The sequence below is a fragment of the Apostichopus japonicus genome, chromosome 16 (assembly GCF_037975245.1).
Source record: "Apostichopus japonicus isolate 1M-3 chromosome 16, ASM3797524v1, whole genome shotgun sequence".
Lineage (NCBI taxonomy): Eukaryota > Metazoa > Echinodermata > Holothuroidea > Aspidochirotida > Stichopodidae > Apostichopus > Apostichopus japonicus.
Genome location: NC_092576.1, coordinates 43,804,159 through 43,822,430, shown reverse-complemented (window position 1 = coordinate 43,822,430; position 18,272 = coordinate 43,804,159). Strand labels below are relative to the sequence as shown.

General features: G+C 33.6%; 2 protein-coding genes across 6 annotated transcripts in view; both read right to left on the bottom strand.

Moving 5' to 3' along the window:
* LOC139983274 (uncharacterized) overlaps positions 1-18,272 on the bottom strand; it is a 147,593-nt gene that overhangs the window by 62,793 nt on the left and 66,528 nt on the right. The gene's annotated exons all lie outside the window — the stretch shown is intronic.
* LOC139983292 (metalloproteinase inhibitor 3-like) lies at positions 476-11,827 on the bottom strand. Its single transcript, XM_071996754.1, has 6 exons — positions 11,598-11,827; positions 10,985-11,038; positions 9,543-9,635; positions 8,745-8,927; positions 6,658-6,785; positions 476-732 (listed from the first exon to the last, which is right to left on the bottom strand). Exons 1-6 carry the CDS (start codon positions 11,716-11,718, stop codon positions 517-519), a joined length of 795 nt encoding a protein of 264 aa, XP_071852855.1. The 5' UTR covers positions 11,719-11,827; the 3' UTR covers positions 476-516.

The following is an 18,272-nucleotide window of genomic DNA, read 5'->3' as shown; positions in this document are numbered from 1 at the left end:
AAAAAGGAGTAATAACTTTCATCACTTTGCGCAAAAATCTATTAGCATCAAGTGACATTAAATGACCTTTTAACTTATATTGATTGTTGATCTAACATATTTCGAACAGATTTAAAAAAGAACATCCACAATATTTGGTAAATCTCTGGGTCATTCTACCAGTCGTTTTCTTTATTAACAGTTTATCAAATCTATATTGGCTTGCTTAGTTTACGTTAATTTCTATTGTCTTCGAGATACACTCTGCTAAATACTTTGATTTCAGTTCGGTCAACTATAATAAGTTACATATTAACAAGTCCTTTCAATATGCAAGTTTATTTAATTGTAGTTTGGGAGAAATAACAACTTCTTTAGTATATACCGTATCCATTATTGGCCTCCCGTTCTGCTCCCTTGTTCTTCTGTTCATCTCTCTAGCATGACAATTGCCTGTTTAATACCTCCTCTCTACGCAAGGCATTCTCTTCTCTCCTATACGTATTCTGCCCATGCATGCTTATTACGGTAATTTGATCATAATCGTATTTCTTTCCTTCTCTCTCTTTCACAATATCTAAAGATTCCGTTACCGATCCAGTCACACCTCCCCGTTCGCTTCTTCCTACTGCATCTTGCATACTTATGTTCGCATTGTGTTTTATTAAAAGAATAAAGACCGATATCCATCTCCTTCCCAACAGTGCACCCGTCAGTCTCATCATATCCACATCCGTTCGTGTTGTGGCAGACCTTAAACATAATAATAATGAAAATAATAATAATGAAAATAATAATGAAAATAATAATAATAATAATAATAATAATAATAATAATAATAATAATAATAATAATAATAATAATAATGAAAATAATAATAATGAAAATAATAATAATAATAATAATAATAATGAAAATAAAAATAATAATAATGAAAATAATAATAATAATAATAATAATAATAATAATAATAATAATGAAAATGAAAATAATAATAATAATAATAATGAAAATAATAATAATAATAATAATAATAATAATAATAATAATAATAATAATAATAATAATAATAATAATAATAATAATAATAACAATAATAATAATAATAATAATAATACTAATAATAACAATAACAATAATAATAATAATAATAATAATAATAATAATAATAATAATAATAATAATAATAATAATAATAATAATAATAATAATAATAATAATAATAATAATAATAATAATAATAATAATAATAATAATAATAATTATAATAATAATAATAATAATAATAATAATAATAATAATAATAATAATAATAATAATAATAATAATAATAATAATAATAATAATAATAATAATATTTTTTTTTTTTTTCTCCTGTTTATTTCTTCGATAGTATATATACAAAAACATACAATGTCAAATGTAATTTTGTTGTTATGCAATAATTAATCGAGAATGAAGCTGTTTTTTAAGTCATCATATAAATAGCGTTTCTTACAGTACTGTTGAACTTTTACAGCAAACTTAAACTTATAAAAGAATGTTTCCGTGTCTAGTTGTACATTCCTTCTTGAGCAATCAGAAATATAAATCTTCATATGTAAAATTAGAAAATTATATGGACTGTATTCCTGATATAGAAAACCAAAGAAAATATCTTCTTTCGAAAAGAAAAACTGCTTGTTCAATAGTCGTCTCTCAATATCTAAAATAAAATAGGAGACCAGGCTACAATCCCAAAAGAGGTGTTCAATAGTCTCCTCATGTAGTTTACAAAAAGAACAATTTGGCGAGTCTACCATATTCATTTTAAAAAGCAATTTCTTAGTAGGGATAATTCTATGCAAAAATTTGAACTGAAAATATTGCAAACGTGCTTCAGTAATACTCTTGTATGGCATCCTAAACAACATCGCCCACTGCTCAGATTCAAAAGAATAAACAGTGTTCCACTTATTAAGTGAGGTGGGCAAAGAGGTTACCCCTTTTAGAAAAACCGGATAAAGTATGTGGGAAACGGAATAATTACCCATAATTTTCTCAAGTAAGAGTTCACTGACAGTAGGGTTATTATCGGTATCCTGTAAGCCGATTTTCCAATGACGAGGAATCGCTTTAATTAAACCCCAGTAGTGAATAAACGAAAAATTACCAATATTGTAGGTCCTAACAAAAGTAAGGAAATCAAGAGGTCTATTATTAACATCAAAAAAGTCGGCAATTTTCATAATCCCCTTTTTGAACAGAATATCATAAAAAATGGTCTTACTGTTAATTTTTACACTGGAATTATTCCAGATATACTCATTTCCAAAATTATTATTAGGTGGGGCATAAGATACTTCACACCAAGCATCCAAAACTTGGCGGAGAAAAATATTCTTAATAAAACTAATATCCGTTTTTGAACAATTACACTGGAAGAAGAATTTATTTCCATATGGCTTCAAAACCATAGTGAAAAATATTTTCCAAGGGCTCTCATTAACAGAAAAATAACGGCGAACCCAAGTACACTTTAAGGATTTCATAAAACTATCAATGTGTGTAACCCTTAGTCCTCCTTCATCAATATTATTAATCATAGTACTCCTCTTAACCTTGTCAGGGCGCCCACACCAAATGAAATCGAAGATTATTCTTTCCACATCCTTAACAAAACTGGAGGGAGGGTTAGGTAAGACAAGGAATAGAAACACAAGTTGCGAAAGGGCAAGAGACTTAACTATGGTATTCCGGCCAATTGGGGTCATATCCCTGACAGACCACGAGCGTAGGCATGATTTTAGTCGGGATAACTTTGGAGTATAGTTAAGCTCAAACAAATCATTTCTATTGTTCGTAAAGAAAATGCCCAAATAACTAACTGGTCCACTGCTAACGGCAATACCACTGAATGAAGTAAAAGGCCAATCACGAGCAAAAGAGCCAAGAGGAAAAAGAACAGACTTATTATAATTGATAACCAACCCAGAGGCTTCCTTCAAGTCACTTAAAATTTGCAAAGTTTTCTGCAATGAACCTCTAGAGCTATCTAAAACGAAAACAGTATCATCAGCATACTGTAAAAGTTTGTAATTATAGTTTCCTACACAAAGGCCCCCTATTTCCTTATTATACAAAACACTAAGTGATAAGAGTTCTGCACATAAAATAAACAAATAAGGACTCAAGGGGCAACCCTGCCTAACTCCTCTACCAATACGGAAGTAACCTGTTGAGTAGCCGTTATTGATTACGCAAGCCATACTATTATTGTAAAGTACAGAAACCCATTTCCTAAAATCTTCACCAAAATTAAAGTAAGCAAGGGTTTTCTGAATAAAACTCCATTCAATCTTGTCGAATGCCTTCTCAAAATCAACAAAAAGCAAAAACCCCGAAATTTTACTGTCAGTTGTATAATCAATTAAATCCAAAATACATCTTATATTCTCGCCAATGAAACGACCCTTAATGAAACCAGTTTGTGTAGACCCTACAAGAGAAGAAATACAAGATTTAAGTCGAGTTGCCAAAACTTTAGCACCGATCTTATAGTCAGTATTGAGTAAAGTAATTGGACGGTAGTTTTCAAGTTTGTTGGAGTCTTTACCCGGCTTGAGAATTAATGAAATAACCCCACGGGATTGTTCAGACGAAAGTAAGCCTGTACGAAAAGCATAATTCAAACTTGAAACCACTTGAGGGCCTATTAAGTGCCAGAACGTTTTATAAAAATTAGTGGATAATCCATCAGAGCCAGGACTTTTATCATTTGGCATAGAACTTAATGCCATCGAACATTCTTCTAATGTAAGCTCCCCTTCACATACGCTGAGATCAAAATCAAATACACTAGAGTCAGGAAGGTTACTAAAAAAGGCATCAGCCGATCCTGATTGTGAGCTATATAAGTTTGAATAAAAATCCAAAATTTCATCCGAAATACCTTTTTGGTCACCAATTTCTCTGCCTATATCATCCTTCAGAGTGGAAATCGTATTATGAATCTTATTTCTCTTTTCAAGGCTTAAGAAATACTTGCTATTTTTCTCCCCATCCTCAACCCATCTTGCTCTCGATCTGATTATAGTGCCACGCAATTTAAAATTGTAATAGCTAAGGAGCTCAGTTTGTGCTTCCTTTAGTTGGGAACTGACAAAAGCTGACGGGTTTACAAACAGTTTATGCTCCAAACTTGAAATAATCTTGAGTAAATCATTTTCTCGACGACGCCTATTCTTGGCCTTTTCCTTGGAATAAACCATCGAGTATCGTCGAAGTTTGTATTTAAGAAAATCCCAAGTTACACCAGTAGCATCATAATTAACAGATCTAAGAATATCCTCGATATGGGTTACAAAAGCTGAATCGTCTAAAAGCGAATTGTTAATTTTCCAAAATCCAGGACCCCTAACCATCATAACAGGGGTTATGACTAAAATACAAAAAGAATGGTCGGATTGAATACCCGGGGAAAAGTGGATAGACTGGACGGAATTTCTCAGGTGATTGGAAATCAGAAAAAAATCTAACCTGCAGTGGATGCCCGGAGTTACATTAGAACTCCATGTATAATGTTTACCAAAAGGATTTTTATCACGCCATATATCGATTAAATTATAAACTGACATAATAATAATAATAATAATAATAATAATAATAATAATAATAATAATAATAATAATAATAATAATAATAATAATAATAATAATAATAATAATAATAATAATAATAATAATAATAATAATAATAATAATAATAATAATAATAATAATAATAATAATAATAATAATAATAATAATAATAATAATAATAATAATAATAATAATAATAATAATAATAATAATAATAATAATAATAATAATAATAATAATAATAATAATAATAATAATAATAATAATAATAATAATAATAATAATAATAATACAAAATACAACAGAACAAAATGAAATGTTAACAACAAAATATCCAAAAGTCAATGAAACTAAGCTGAAGACAATTAAACATTTATATTCTTCCATTTATTCAAAAATTTAAAGATAAGTTATGCAGTTTGGGCACTTAAATCATCTGTTGTCAAACTGGACGTTTAATACGAAGTAAGAGCATCTACTGATATTATATTGTGTGTGTTAAGCCTTACGTAAAAAGGGTCAATTAGAAATGTAGTCCCCTCTTTTTTTGAGAAAATTGAACACATGGACGATGCTTGAATGCAAAGTGGTTTGATACTTCCTTTGGCAAAAATTTTCACGAACTTAAGCTGTTTCAGGTTTTGGCATAAATGAGTCATTTTATGAATAAATGTTTTCTTGTTATTTCTGCAATTATCCACGTATACACATGTGTTTGGCATATATACTTCAAAGAAGATTAACGGATGGAAAGAAACGTAACTGAATTTTCCAGCATTTATGTTGTGAAAGTGTTCAAAACAACTGATACTGTTACGAGGGTCCATTGTAGCCTAACGCTAGTCACTGCTAGTGAGAAACCTAATGTTATAATATAGAAAGTATTTAAAATTGCCTACGTGATAAATCAGTATTTGAGAAATTGGGTCGGGTTACCGTGTCAGAATGTTATAATACACGATTGTTCTGGTATATTCCTTATGATGACACGCTGGTCTCGGGTTAAGTCGCTTTACGTGAAATCGCGTGTAAGCTGTGCAATCTTCGTGGATTCTCTGGAACGTTCGCTAGATATGCAAAGGACTTCCAAGAATAGAGAAACTGGGTCAGGTGTATTGAGAAAGATCTGGAGGATTCTTGACATGGCGAATCGTATATAAAAGCCCGCCCAGATCGGAGAGTTTCTCAGTTTCTGAACGAATACAAGCGACGACACTTACTATACCATTCTACTATATATCGTCAGTGCTCAACTACCAGTAGTTTCTGAACGATTGAGATATCGATAACAAGATTGATTTTACACTTCCATTCAGAAGTTTGAAGAGGACTTTGCTGTGAAAGTACAGTTTTCCAGTGTTTATTTCGGAGAAGGTGAAGAATTTCTGTCTCCGTTGAGGAAGTTCGTTACGCCAGGAGTTGGTGGCTATAAAGCTGATTTTGGACTGACTCTGGTAATATTTAGTCGGCGAGAAGTTCGACTTGTGCTTCACTCTATTGTGGCTGGAAGTCCGTCTTCTATTTTGCAGCATCGCCGGAAAGAAGGTGACTGCTGTTTCTGGGATCGCGAGAAACTTCGTCGAGGACCAGTGAATTTCGCGGTACAACGGACCGAGAATCGTCGTCATCAAGGTCGTGGCCGCTGAGGGATATCGCCGTTGGAAGAGACCAGCGTGTTTTAAAGTGTATCCTATCTTGTTAAGTTTGTGAGTAATTTTCTATATATTTGTAATTACCATTTGTTGTTGTTGGTTAAAACTCCATTGTTCAATATAGTTTACGTTCTCATTCAAATTCTCTAGACTTGTCAATTTGTCTGTGTTCCTTACGGAAACGAACCCAGGCTTGTGTCTCGTTAAAAATTAATTATCGAGACCTCTCGCATTCCAACGTAACAATACTTTATTCTGATCAATAGTTTTGTTAATATTATTAAGACTGGTAGTATTAAAAGACTAAAATTAATTGTCTTCGCGTTAAAAGACTACCAACACCAAAATCTCTAAATCCCTGAATTCCTCCGTAGAATTTTCTGCTTTGAAAAATCAAGAATACGTACCATACATTGGTTACAGGTTTTCTTGTAGTGGCGTCTAAACCCATCAATCTCATGGCTGGTGACTTGATCAGAAAGTCTGTAAAAACTGCATCTATCGATTAACAGCTCACCATCTGTGCTCTGGTTACCTGAAAGGAAATGTAAGCACTCAGACAGTTACTGACACTAAATTGAATCAGAAACCTTTGGTAATAATGAAGAATACCTATAATATTGTTACAGAGGAGATTGAATTTAATCACACAGTGATTGATGACATGCTAAATGTAAAGTTAGCTATAGGCTGCATTATTATTCACTCTTAACAGGAAACTACGTCTTGTGTCTGGTAGAAAACACATATCAGCGACAGTTTCCAGTATGTTAAATGTACCGGCCAGTGTACCGTGTATGACGTAATAAGACAGATTAAATAAACTCAATCTCAAGTTGTTATGAACGTAACTCAGTGCTATTGATGTCATATTTACAAACCCATGATGCATTACGACTGTTAGAAGCCAGTGTCAATTGTCAAAGTGGATTGTATATATTGGTCAAATTATGATATATTTTATTAAGCACAATTATTTATCGTGCCTTCAGATGGACAACTTGGACGAGTACCAAGCTAATAATAAAGAAGTTTACTTACAATGTCTTCATAGGTGATGAGATTGGAAGATACATTTCAACTGGATAATTTCATACAAGCAGCAGTACTATTTAATAATAAAACTAGATTTAGACGAGCAATCGTAGTATATAACAATATTACTAGATGCAGACGAGCAACGGTAATGTTTAACAATATTGCTATATTTAGACGAGCAACAGTAATATACAACAATATAACTAGATGGAGACGGGCAACCGTAATGTATTACACTATTACTAGACATATGATGTCTCATTTAAAAGCAAGAGCTAGTTCCCTTTAGAGAAGTAACACATGACAACCAACAAGACACCAAATGAAGTAAGGTACTAGGCGGGGTTTATGTTTGAATTTTAGCTCTTTCATAATGAAGTCTCATGGGAATATTACTATAGTAACAAAAATAGTTCATTTATGCAGAACAACCAAATGACCTTCAGGTGACTAATTCAACCCAGGGTTGTGATTATTGGATGCAGTAGGCTTGACAATGTTGTTACAATTATCAATATTGGAAAATAAGAACTGCCAAATCGTCTCCAGTTTCACCCTACATTAGGCAATCCGAGGGACATGAAAAAGGATCTAAATCCTCTGTTCTATTTCAATAAGATTAAACGTTGCTTTCATTTCAATACCAAGGCGCTTACTTGAAAGGGAGGAAGGAAATATGGTATATATCTAGATTATCCTCTTTATTATGGGCATTACAGAAACCGCTGAATAACTTCCTTTTCCGGAAATAACACGATGTAAGTACTTCCTTACACGGTGTATCAACTTAGGTTTTACTTTCCTGTTCACCTTGAATAAGTTTCACATTGCTTGTATTGTAGAAAACTTTGTGCTTGTTAACATTAAGGTTAGTTTCTATAGCTAACTTTTTCTTTGAATAGATAGCAAAACCGGTTATGAACTCCTGAAAGTACACGGAGTTAAACTAGTCTACAGAGATGCACAAACATTCAGAGTAATGATTTCTTCTTAATATGGGGTAAGGCAGGCCCGTGGCTAGAGTTTGCATTTAGATGGGCCACATAAGTATTAAATCCGTCATGTGCAGCAACGTCAGGAAGGGCAAAGTCCTTCATCTCTCTTTTTTAGGGGGTAACAAGTTAAAATGCAAAATTCATTTTTTAAATACCTTTTATTTGTTGTAACATTACACCATTCTAGCATAAATATCACAGTTAGTTCTTGATTCCTACTTAGGTTATCCTGTTAAAATAGTTTAAATGGCGTATTATTTTGTTAATGGAAACGTATGCTGTGACATAATTACAAGCTGCTTATGTGCCGGTGTAGATTTGCTTCACACTTGTAGACATCCCACTAATGTGAAATGTTATCTTATCAGTAATTATTGTCAGGGCAAATTATATTATTTATAATGATTTTTATCCTGAATGTTTTTACATAAGTAATGGAACGTAGCAGACGGCAGCCTTACCCATTATGATGTATGAATAATTCATATACAAGGGGACGTGAATGCAGTAGTCGCTTACATAGCGACTGGTGATCGGTACCCGTGCCATTGGGGCAAGATAGTAATGATCTCCTTTATACCTCTCCTCGACTTCCACCGTATAAATGATCTTGCTGTAGAGACGTGAGCTGTATCGGTATGCGTCTGTAAGTTGAAAAGTTCTATAAATGTGTAATACGGAAATAAATAAATAAATAACAACATGGCATGCGTAAAAAAAAGGAGTTCCTTTCTCTACAGGGTCCCGCTTTACTTCCATTCTTGATGTCACAACTGCAATATGCATTATGTTACATAGAAGTTTCGTGTAACAAAGTCAACAGTAGCACACACTCATTTTAAATGATATACATTGCTACGACGTTTCGGAAATACACGCATAAACAAACTGAAGCTAATACAACTATCAGTTTTAACAATGAAAATATAGGAAAGAAGACGTGATTCTCTCTGTTTTATGTTTTATAAATATATGTGTGTGTGTTTGTTTTGTATTCTGACCGAGGAAGTGAACAAAAGAATTCCAGGTCCTTTATCGCCAAAGTAATATTATCAATGTTAAGGTTCATGTTTCTTGTACTGTGATTTTTTTTTAAATATAACATTTTTTTTTAACATTGCATTCCATATAATCATTTACAACTAACTATACATGTTTACATTCTTCAATGTAATAGTTTATTCAGTGTTAACTGAATACCAAATCTGCTCACATACATTGAGATGATCACCACCGCGTCATAATATGATTGTGCTTACATTCCTGATTCGTTCCGTCATAGTCGTTGTATTCTGGAATAATCGGCGAAGGTGCCTCAACTTTCTCCACATCTGTCACTCGTCCAAGTATAACTACATATAAAAAGCAAATTATTTTCGTTAAATATGGTTTTTGTTGTGACAATTATATCACACTTGTTAGAACTTTACTGACAACAAGTTTGTGTTTTTTACCTGGTCTTTGCCAACAAGCAGGTCTCTCGAAGCTATCTGAAATGTTGTCATCGGAAGGCAAATGTCCTCAATGTATACAGAAATTCATTACCAAATGGTGATATTTACCAATAATTGAGTAATGTGTCTACTAGGTTCAACATGTAAATTGTGTATACCTGGATCATAGGGAACTCGAACAAATAGGAAAGTTCCAAATTTTGAAAAATCTTAGACTTTACTTCATCTCGTGTATCGAGTAAAATTAAAAACAAAGAAAATAATAATGCATTATGTTGTAATCCAGTAGAGTCTGTAACTTGTAAGAAAAGGTTACAAACTGAATAAGGCGATATTTATACTTCATGGCAGGAAAGTAAAAGCTATTATAGGCATGGAGCGGGCGCACTTGTATAAGAAATGCAATATAGAGCAAAACACATTAAGATTAAAAAAATGCACCTCCAAAATAAGACAGTGACACAACGCAAAACAATAAAACTACCAGCTCAGAGTGATTATGTTAAATACTGCTTTTATTGTATTTACTTTCTACTTTATTTTTTTCTGCTTTTGTAAATTAGCAAGAAAATATTACTTTCATATTTCTTTAAGGTAGCTGGTTGCACCTTCCAAGCATGAAAGCAAACCGGGTCAAGGATTGAGTATTTCCAATTAGTTGACAAACAAGACAAACTAGTTAAGATTGCAGCACCTTCGTTAGTCAATATTTTACTTTTATATCTTTGTGTTTTATTTTTCAGGGTTTTGAGGAAACAATTACTATCACGAAACGTATCAATCAGATGAGATGTCGACCCCAAATCTGTAAAGTTTATAAGTTGGTCACATATACCGTAAAAGGATTTTCTCAGAACAACCATTTCACAATTCTAGATACAAACCACGTCTTGCCCATTACTCGAAAAATGGATGTTTGAATGTAATTTATTTTGACAGGTTGAATGAAAATCATCGAAATGTATATTTTTTTGAAGAAATATTATTTTCCTAGGTGGATTATTGATTCAATAATTGAAAGAAAAGCAAGTACATGTTCAACTCAAGTGCGCTGATGACATCATTTATTACCAGATGCATTTACAATATATAACAACATTTAAAACTTCGCGATACGAACTGCTATGAGGATGTGATTTTCGCTAAAGGTTTCAGAAAAATTACAAGAACCTTATAATCAGCAACTTACCACCGGAATACCCTTCCAAGTAAAGCAAATGAGTAATATGTTCTTGTTATATACTCACCAAAGTCAGCCTCACAGTATGCTTCTTGAGGATGTTGCGGTCGACACATACATGCTTTGGGAGAACAAACAGATAAAACAGATAAAGCAGATATACACTCAAACGAATACACATTGCGTTGGAAAATCCAGAACAGTGACAAAACCTGTAAGCTTCATATGCGTACACCATAACCAACTTAGCTATGGCCACTTATCGTCTGTACATAGGTTTGAAAGCAGTAAGGAAGGTCGTAAATTCACTGTAGATATTTGCATATGTCGAACAATACTAGTCCTGTTTAGATGACATATTTGCTTTAAAACAGAGATTAATCATAATTTTAACCAACTCAAAATCATTTTTGAATACTAGAGCCGGATTTTGAAAGAGATACTTTGAACGTAGCTCTTTTAATGAAATATAAATGAACGTAATTGGGCGAATATATGATAAAGAAAATCAACCTTTACCAGTGATAATACCCCGAGAAATAGTTTGTTAAGAAAATGCATAACGGGAGCAAAGGAAAACAAAAAAGGGGTGTAATTTTGCAGATATTAATTACATTACGACTGCTTTCGTAGAAAAAAAAATCAATAAATAAACATAGAAACAACTACTTTGAACTTACGAAGTTGATAGCGTTTCTTCATGGAAGACAGGCTGGTGCACGTATTGACACCTGTCCACAAGTGCGCAATAAACAACACAGTAATGGACACATACCACAACATGTTATAACATGAACGCATTTTTGTCTTCTTCTTAGAACCTCTGACCGTTCACGTGACAGTATTTCTGTCCTCTGTAAAGTGTGTAATGTATAAGAGTGTCATGTAATATTCTCCGGCTAGTGAATACATATATATAGTCCTGTCTGCAGTTTGACACTGATCTTTTGTATCGAATATTTCAGTTTGGTACAGAAACTGTCAAGGTTCATAATATCTTAGCGCATATGGATATACACAACTGCAATTAACTATAACATCATAGCTTAATGATATCTTATCGGTTTCCACACATGGAACGCTACAGCTTCATTACTTCCTGACGTTGTTTCTTTTGTCTTGTGACCAATTGACAATAGTCTAAATTGCCGAACATATTTAATATTATTTGCAACATGTAACGGTACTTCATAATAGATATTACGTTTTCGGTGTCTCAGTTGATATTTTACAATGTATATAGATTCATTCATAACCCGGTGGATGAGAAGGAGATATGCCCTAGATGCGATCTGCAGACATATTCGCTGACTATGGCGGCAGGTGCCTTCGATATAAGTCTACGATCCACAAACTATGGTTGCTACCAAAACAAGGGTTACGCATTTTTTTTTTGGGGGGGGGGGCTGGTCACGAGATTTTTACAGACGTCTCACCAAACCTTATTGTACATTTTTCGAGGCTTACCGACATACATAGTCAATGTTGCATTCGTATATTATGAACCTAGATTCGGAAGAGTATGTGAGTGGTGGGTCAAGGGTCATTTCTCATGAAAGGTGCGTGTGTCGTGAGTTATATAAGATGCGCATCGCAAACATAAACCATAAACTTATTTCAAACTCTATAACCTGACAAAGTGAATACTACAAATTCCAGTTTTGGATGGTTTTCAAATTATTCAAAAAAATGTTACACAAATATATACAAAATAGAAAGAGGATATCATTTTATGACTAATAAAGGGGTAATTATAAATCAAAGCAAATTCTACATGTCTACACGTGAGAATTGCATTTCAGTCTCTGTGACTCCGCCCTTGAAGTATATCGATAAGCTTGTATTTAACTTGGCTTACAAAACAGCCAAAAAATGAAGCAAAAGCTCGCGAGGCTACATGAAGTCAACATCCTTGTTTGACCGAATAAAATGACATTTTAAGTACATAGAACTCAGACAGTTAGGTAAACATTCGAAATGCATCAGGTATCATAGATTAATCAAAATATATCAGAACATTATAAAAGTCTTCAAGTATAGCTTTCGGAGAGCCTCCAACCAAATACTTCTTACAGACACCAACTATGATCCAACTTGCAGGAGAAGCTGCCCGTTTCCCAGTCAAAATAAGTTATACTCAAGCAATCGTATATCATTAAGGGACAAGACACTGAGTAGGGTATTTTCAAAAAGGAGTGTAGCAAATGTATCTCTTCAAAACCATTATTAAATGTTTGACACAAGAGAATACGTTTCAAGTCTGCAGCGTCTTTTCACAAACCATAAGACCTTGCAAGGTCAGAACAATTGGAAAATATTTAAAACGATTATAAATTGATATAGCTACTGTTCTTAAATGATATATCATATGGTTAGGACTTTCGTAAAGGAAATATCAAGATGTATACAATCAGTTGAACTTTCAAGTAGGACAGGATGTATGACCTACAAATGCAACGGTTGCTTTGGGGGACATCGCAGCATGGATTCAACCGAATTGGTACTGGTTCCCACACAAATCACTGCGTATTGGTAGATATGAACGGTCATCGCAATTGCTGTGTAATGATATTTCAAATTCCAACACAATTGATTGTAGCATGGTCGTACTTTGACATACAGACTTATTGAAAATCAGCTGTGCTAGCTGGGAGGCACATACTTAAAATTGTTGGTACTGAAAGAGATGAATGTGTGCATGTGAGTGTTTTGTTTGTTTTCATTGGTTGGTTGGCTATATGCGTATCAAGCTTAAACTTCGTTTACTCGGTTCAATTCGGAATGTTTAACGAACCAGTGCTTTATGTATAAGGCATATCAAAGTATCACGTATCGACATATTTACTTCGCATTTATTGATTCTAAGAAGAGTAAATTCATGTTGCTGCGTACTGATTGGTCCTTTTTTATATTGTAACTGAATCTAGGATTTTGATGCGATGTTATTACGATTTTGTTTCTTAAGGGTCTCAGTACATGGCATATACCAACCAATACATCGTTTCGCTTCACGCATTGCAATAATAACATTGGCAGGAAAAACACAAAGAATCAATAATTGGCTTCCACAGAGATTCTCTTCCAGCCATCGAAATACTTTTACTGAGAAGCTACCGATACAACAAACACGTTTCCGAAATTATAAGTGTTACAGATCCGTTTGCTTGACAGAGAAACAGGAAATAAATCAACATAAACTAATAAGTCAATAATAACAATTAAAGGTCTACGGACACTATATCTGTCAGATATATAGTACGTTTTTTTTTGTGATTATCTCATTCGAAACCTGTTGACAATTTTCGAAAATCTATATTTGTTTTCCGGAAAAATACATTTGAAGTTTTAATAAATCTGGGGAAGTTCTTTAAATATGTAATATGACGTAGAGCGATGCGCTCGTCACAATTTCTTATTTTGGCACTTAACAAGTGAACCACTACTTTAAAGCTCACATATGTCATTTCGCATAATGGGATGTTCCTGTTTTCAAAGAAGACAATAAAATATTTTTAATAAATTGCCTTAGGTCACAAGCACATGTTCAGTGTCCTTGAAACGAAGGTTGTAAAAACAATAACATAACAGAAAATAGGGCAGTTACTCTCTTCAAATAATTAATGTGCATAATTACCTATTTTTTGGTGATCAGTGAACCTAACATTATGAAACAAATTGTAAAATGGTCAATCTTTGACGGATTTTTATGGTAGTTGCAGCTATTTGTAAGATTTGCAATGCCTATTATAGTGATAAGTACAGTGTTGTTTCTAGGTGTCCGTAGACCTCTTATAGGAATACATTAAACTGTTACCCACGGTAACAAGAAAACCTCACTCCTCTACGAGCAATGCAAAAACACCTGCGCGTTAGTCCAATATCGTGTTAACATGTAGTTAACATCAATATGTTTATCATTGATGGTAACGACTTAATGTTTAGAGGAGAAAAGAAAAGTTCTAACTTATTAGCTATTTTGTATTAAGTCTGTTCAAAGTATCTCTTCCGAGATCCGGCTTTAGGAATCACAAATAATTTTCGAGTTGGTTAGCATCATGTTTGATCTCTAGAGTAAGGCAAAATATGTCACCAAAAACACAACTAGTATTGTTCGATACAGGTGACAAACGCCTACAGTGGAATTACGACCTTCCTTACCGGTTTCGAACCTCTGGACATACAATCAGCGTCCATAGCCTAGTGGTTAGTGTGTCCGCGTACAGAGCGGGTGGCCCGTGGTTCGAATCTCGGTGGAGGCTGAAAGTTTTTCACTGCTCTTGATTTTCCAACTCATTACGATTTTCATATATATATATATATATATATATATATATATATATATATGTATATGTATATGTATATATATATGTATATGTATATAAATATATATATATATATATATATATATATATATATATATATATATATATATATATAGATAGATAATTTTCAAGGCAACAAAGATGAAACGCGCCTCCAGATAAGACGTCACCCAGTTTTAGGAAGGGGTTGCCTCTAAAATACATTTACATATTATATCATTAATGAACAGAAACGGTTCCACAAGCAAGCGGTTTTACAAGCAATCGACTTAAATAGATGACGAATAAAATATCTAATAAGCAACACGGGACACGTCTGCGAGGCGAGCGAGGTAAACGGGGAGAATAATTTTGAATTGTCCGAGACAAAGTGGACTGCTATCATTTGTGGTCGAAAGTTAATTGGCCGAAGAGTCAAGTGTAGATCACCGCGATAATGTGATCATTGCTTAACTAATTTTCCTTAATTACTGGAGGGAAGGAAGGAAGATTTCACAAAAGGTGGCTATTTGTGAAGACAGCGATGTTCGTCCGTCATAAGGAGCCGTATTCCAGTAGAAATATTCATTTTTTCTCATAAAAACATGTTGACCTCGTTTATTCAATAGTCTGGGTAACCTAGTCATTAATTTCCATTGGAACATTTGTACTAGTGGAAGAAGACCATCGCTGAGACGTGACACGGTCAACTATAAAAGGTTTAGTTAATAATGACATCGAGAGGACGGTAAAACGATAAACTACCTTTTACTGTAAAAGAGATGGAATTGAGCTCACGTTAAAATGATGACCCACATATTATGTAAATCACCTGGATAATCGGAGATTAGAATCAATACTATACATTATTTGTATTATTACTTTAACCAAATTCTCTAGCGTTTTATTCTGACCTTCTGTGAGTTTTAATTTATGTTAAATTATAATAGGAATTCCGAGGTCACCACATTGGCTGACCATACTTGAATTGTAAGGTTGTGACAACGCGTTATACTTAAAAATCTCTGAATATAAAAACCGATCAAATGAGATTATAACAAGCGGTTCTGGGAAACCATTCGGAAGGAAGTAAAATGTACATGTAAGGCTATAGTACAAATTATATGCAATCATAAATTAATATTTGTCTTCATTGCTGCAATTTTTTTTCTATGCAACAAAGAATGTCTATTTCATAGAAGCATTAATGTAACAATAACCCTCACAGCATTTATATTCCATAATTGTTAACATAAAATATGCAAACTACTTAAAAAAATGTTAAATTTTAGGCTAACAACGTTCATTAATTCGTCTTCTTTAAAAGTTACATCATGGATAACAAAATTAAGAAATGGATATTATGTATTATTGATTATCAAACCAATAATTTGTAAACTTACTTAATTGTTTATTCTCATGAAAAAGACAAAACTAATATTCCACCAATCGAATCCTCTGATGTTTTTGTTTTCTATTCGAGTATAACTAATTCATACGCATGTCATTCCGTCATTAATGGTTCATTCTTTACAACTGGCAGAGGAAATACTGATGAAGTGATGCAAGAAATGTTAACAAATACAGACACAATGCATGGACACAACAAGATGATAAAGCAAAGTGATATATTCATACTTTTATAGTTACATATATACATATACATATATTCATTCCTTTCGTTTCAAACTCGGGGAAGGCAGTTTTCGATGAAATGAGTGATGTAGACTATAAGTAGGGGTCTAGGTTAGAGAGAACAGGTAGGCATGGGTAAGGTTAGGAGGTCATGCACGAGAGGAGAGGTATGGACGCAGAGTTCTAGAATAGATACAAAGAGGTTACATTCGTGAGAAGAGTTAGGGAGATAGATTCGTGAGAAGAGGTAGGAGAGGTTGAGTTTTAGCAGTTACTGATGACATCATGATGGATGTGTATGTGCTCCACCTCCTGTATTATGTTGCCACTGTTAACAGTTCTGTGATTTCATAATCTGCTTTGGTGTATTGTTCTGATTATTTGCTGAGATTAGTTCGCGAGTAGTTCCAGAAACAGTAGGTTCATAACAGGTTGTCTTCAGAAGCAAGTACATTTCATTCATATCTCAGGATCCCAGTATTCATCTGTCTACAAGACGAACAAGAAAAGACACTTATGCAAACAAAATGCGTGAGTATTATACATTTTTGGTCGGGTACTCCTAATTGTTATACATGTGGATGCAAAGGAATGTTAATTATAATAAAAATGACTAATAAGTTAGGACTTTTCTTTTCTCCTCTAATCATTATTTCGTTACCATCAATGATAAACACATTTCTGCTGGATGATTAGTTATTCTTGTTTGCTAAATAATGTTTAATCGCTCAATATAGATAAGTATAGATATATGTGTATGTTGTTAATGTACCTTTAGCTGGACATTGCTTCATTGGACTGTTGGAGATACATTATTGATTGGTGTGACGCCCAGGGGAGCGTCACGTAAACGCCTCCGTACATAGGTGGCATTACTGCTGGAGTAGTTGTCCTGTTTGTGTGTATTGTTTTATTGTTCTCTGGGGGTCTGTTTTATCTAATATCTTTTTATATGTAAAGTGAATTGTTGTAGTTTCATATGCTAATTTATACCTTTTGTTTCCGTCTCCCTTTCAGCTGTCCAGCTCTCGTGACAATAGTCTGGTCCCTCCGTAGCTATGTGGAATGTTCGAGCCACGCGAAGTTCCAATGTTTCGTTTCAGTTTTTGTGTTAAGTTAGGGCACTTGCTATTTTGGGTTCTAAGAGTGTGTTCCATTTTTTTGGTGTTTGCTGCTGCCTAGTGAGGTCCGTTGGTCAGTTCGTTAAGTAAGTTAAATGTTCTTTTATAGTTTAGGCAAGTCCGAGTCCTATTTCTTATAATATTGTAGGCGTATTTCCCCGTTTGTCAGAATCCCTTTAAATTATTACATCTAAATTTACTAAAAGGTTGGGAACACGGTCGATATTATCGCCGCACCATGCGGGGTAATTCTTATATTTGTGGCGCGGGGGTGACCTTAATTCGGGTTGAATTTTCC

Bases quoted from the DNA above. Each gene is read 5' to 3' on its own strand.
- LOC139983292 (XM_071996754.1), bottom strand. From the start codon at position 11,718: ATGCGTTCATGTTATAACATGTTGTGGTATGTGTCCATTACTGTGTTG. The intron at 9,636-10,984 runs GTGAGTATATAA...TTTTATATGTAG, and splicing joins ATACTGTGAGGCTGACTTTG to TTATACTTGGACGAGTGACA. The intron at 8,928-9,542 runs GTAAGCACAATC...TTCAACTTACAG, and splicing joins TGACGGAACGAATCAGGAAT to ACGCATACCGATACAGCTCA.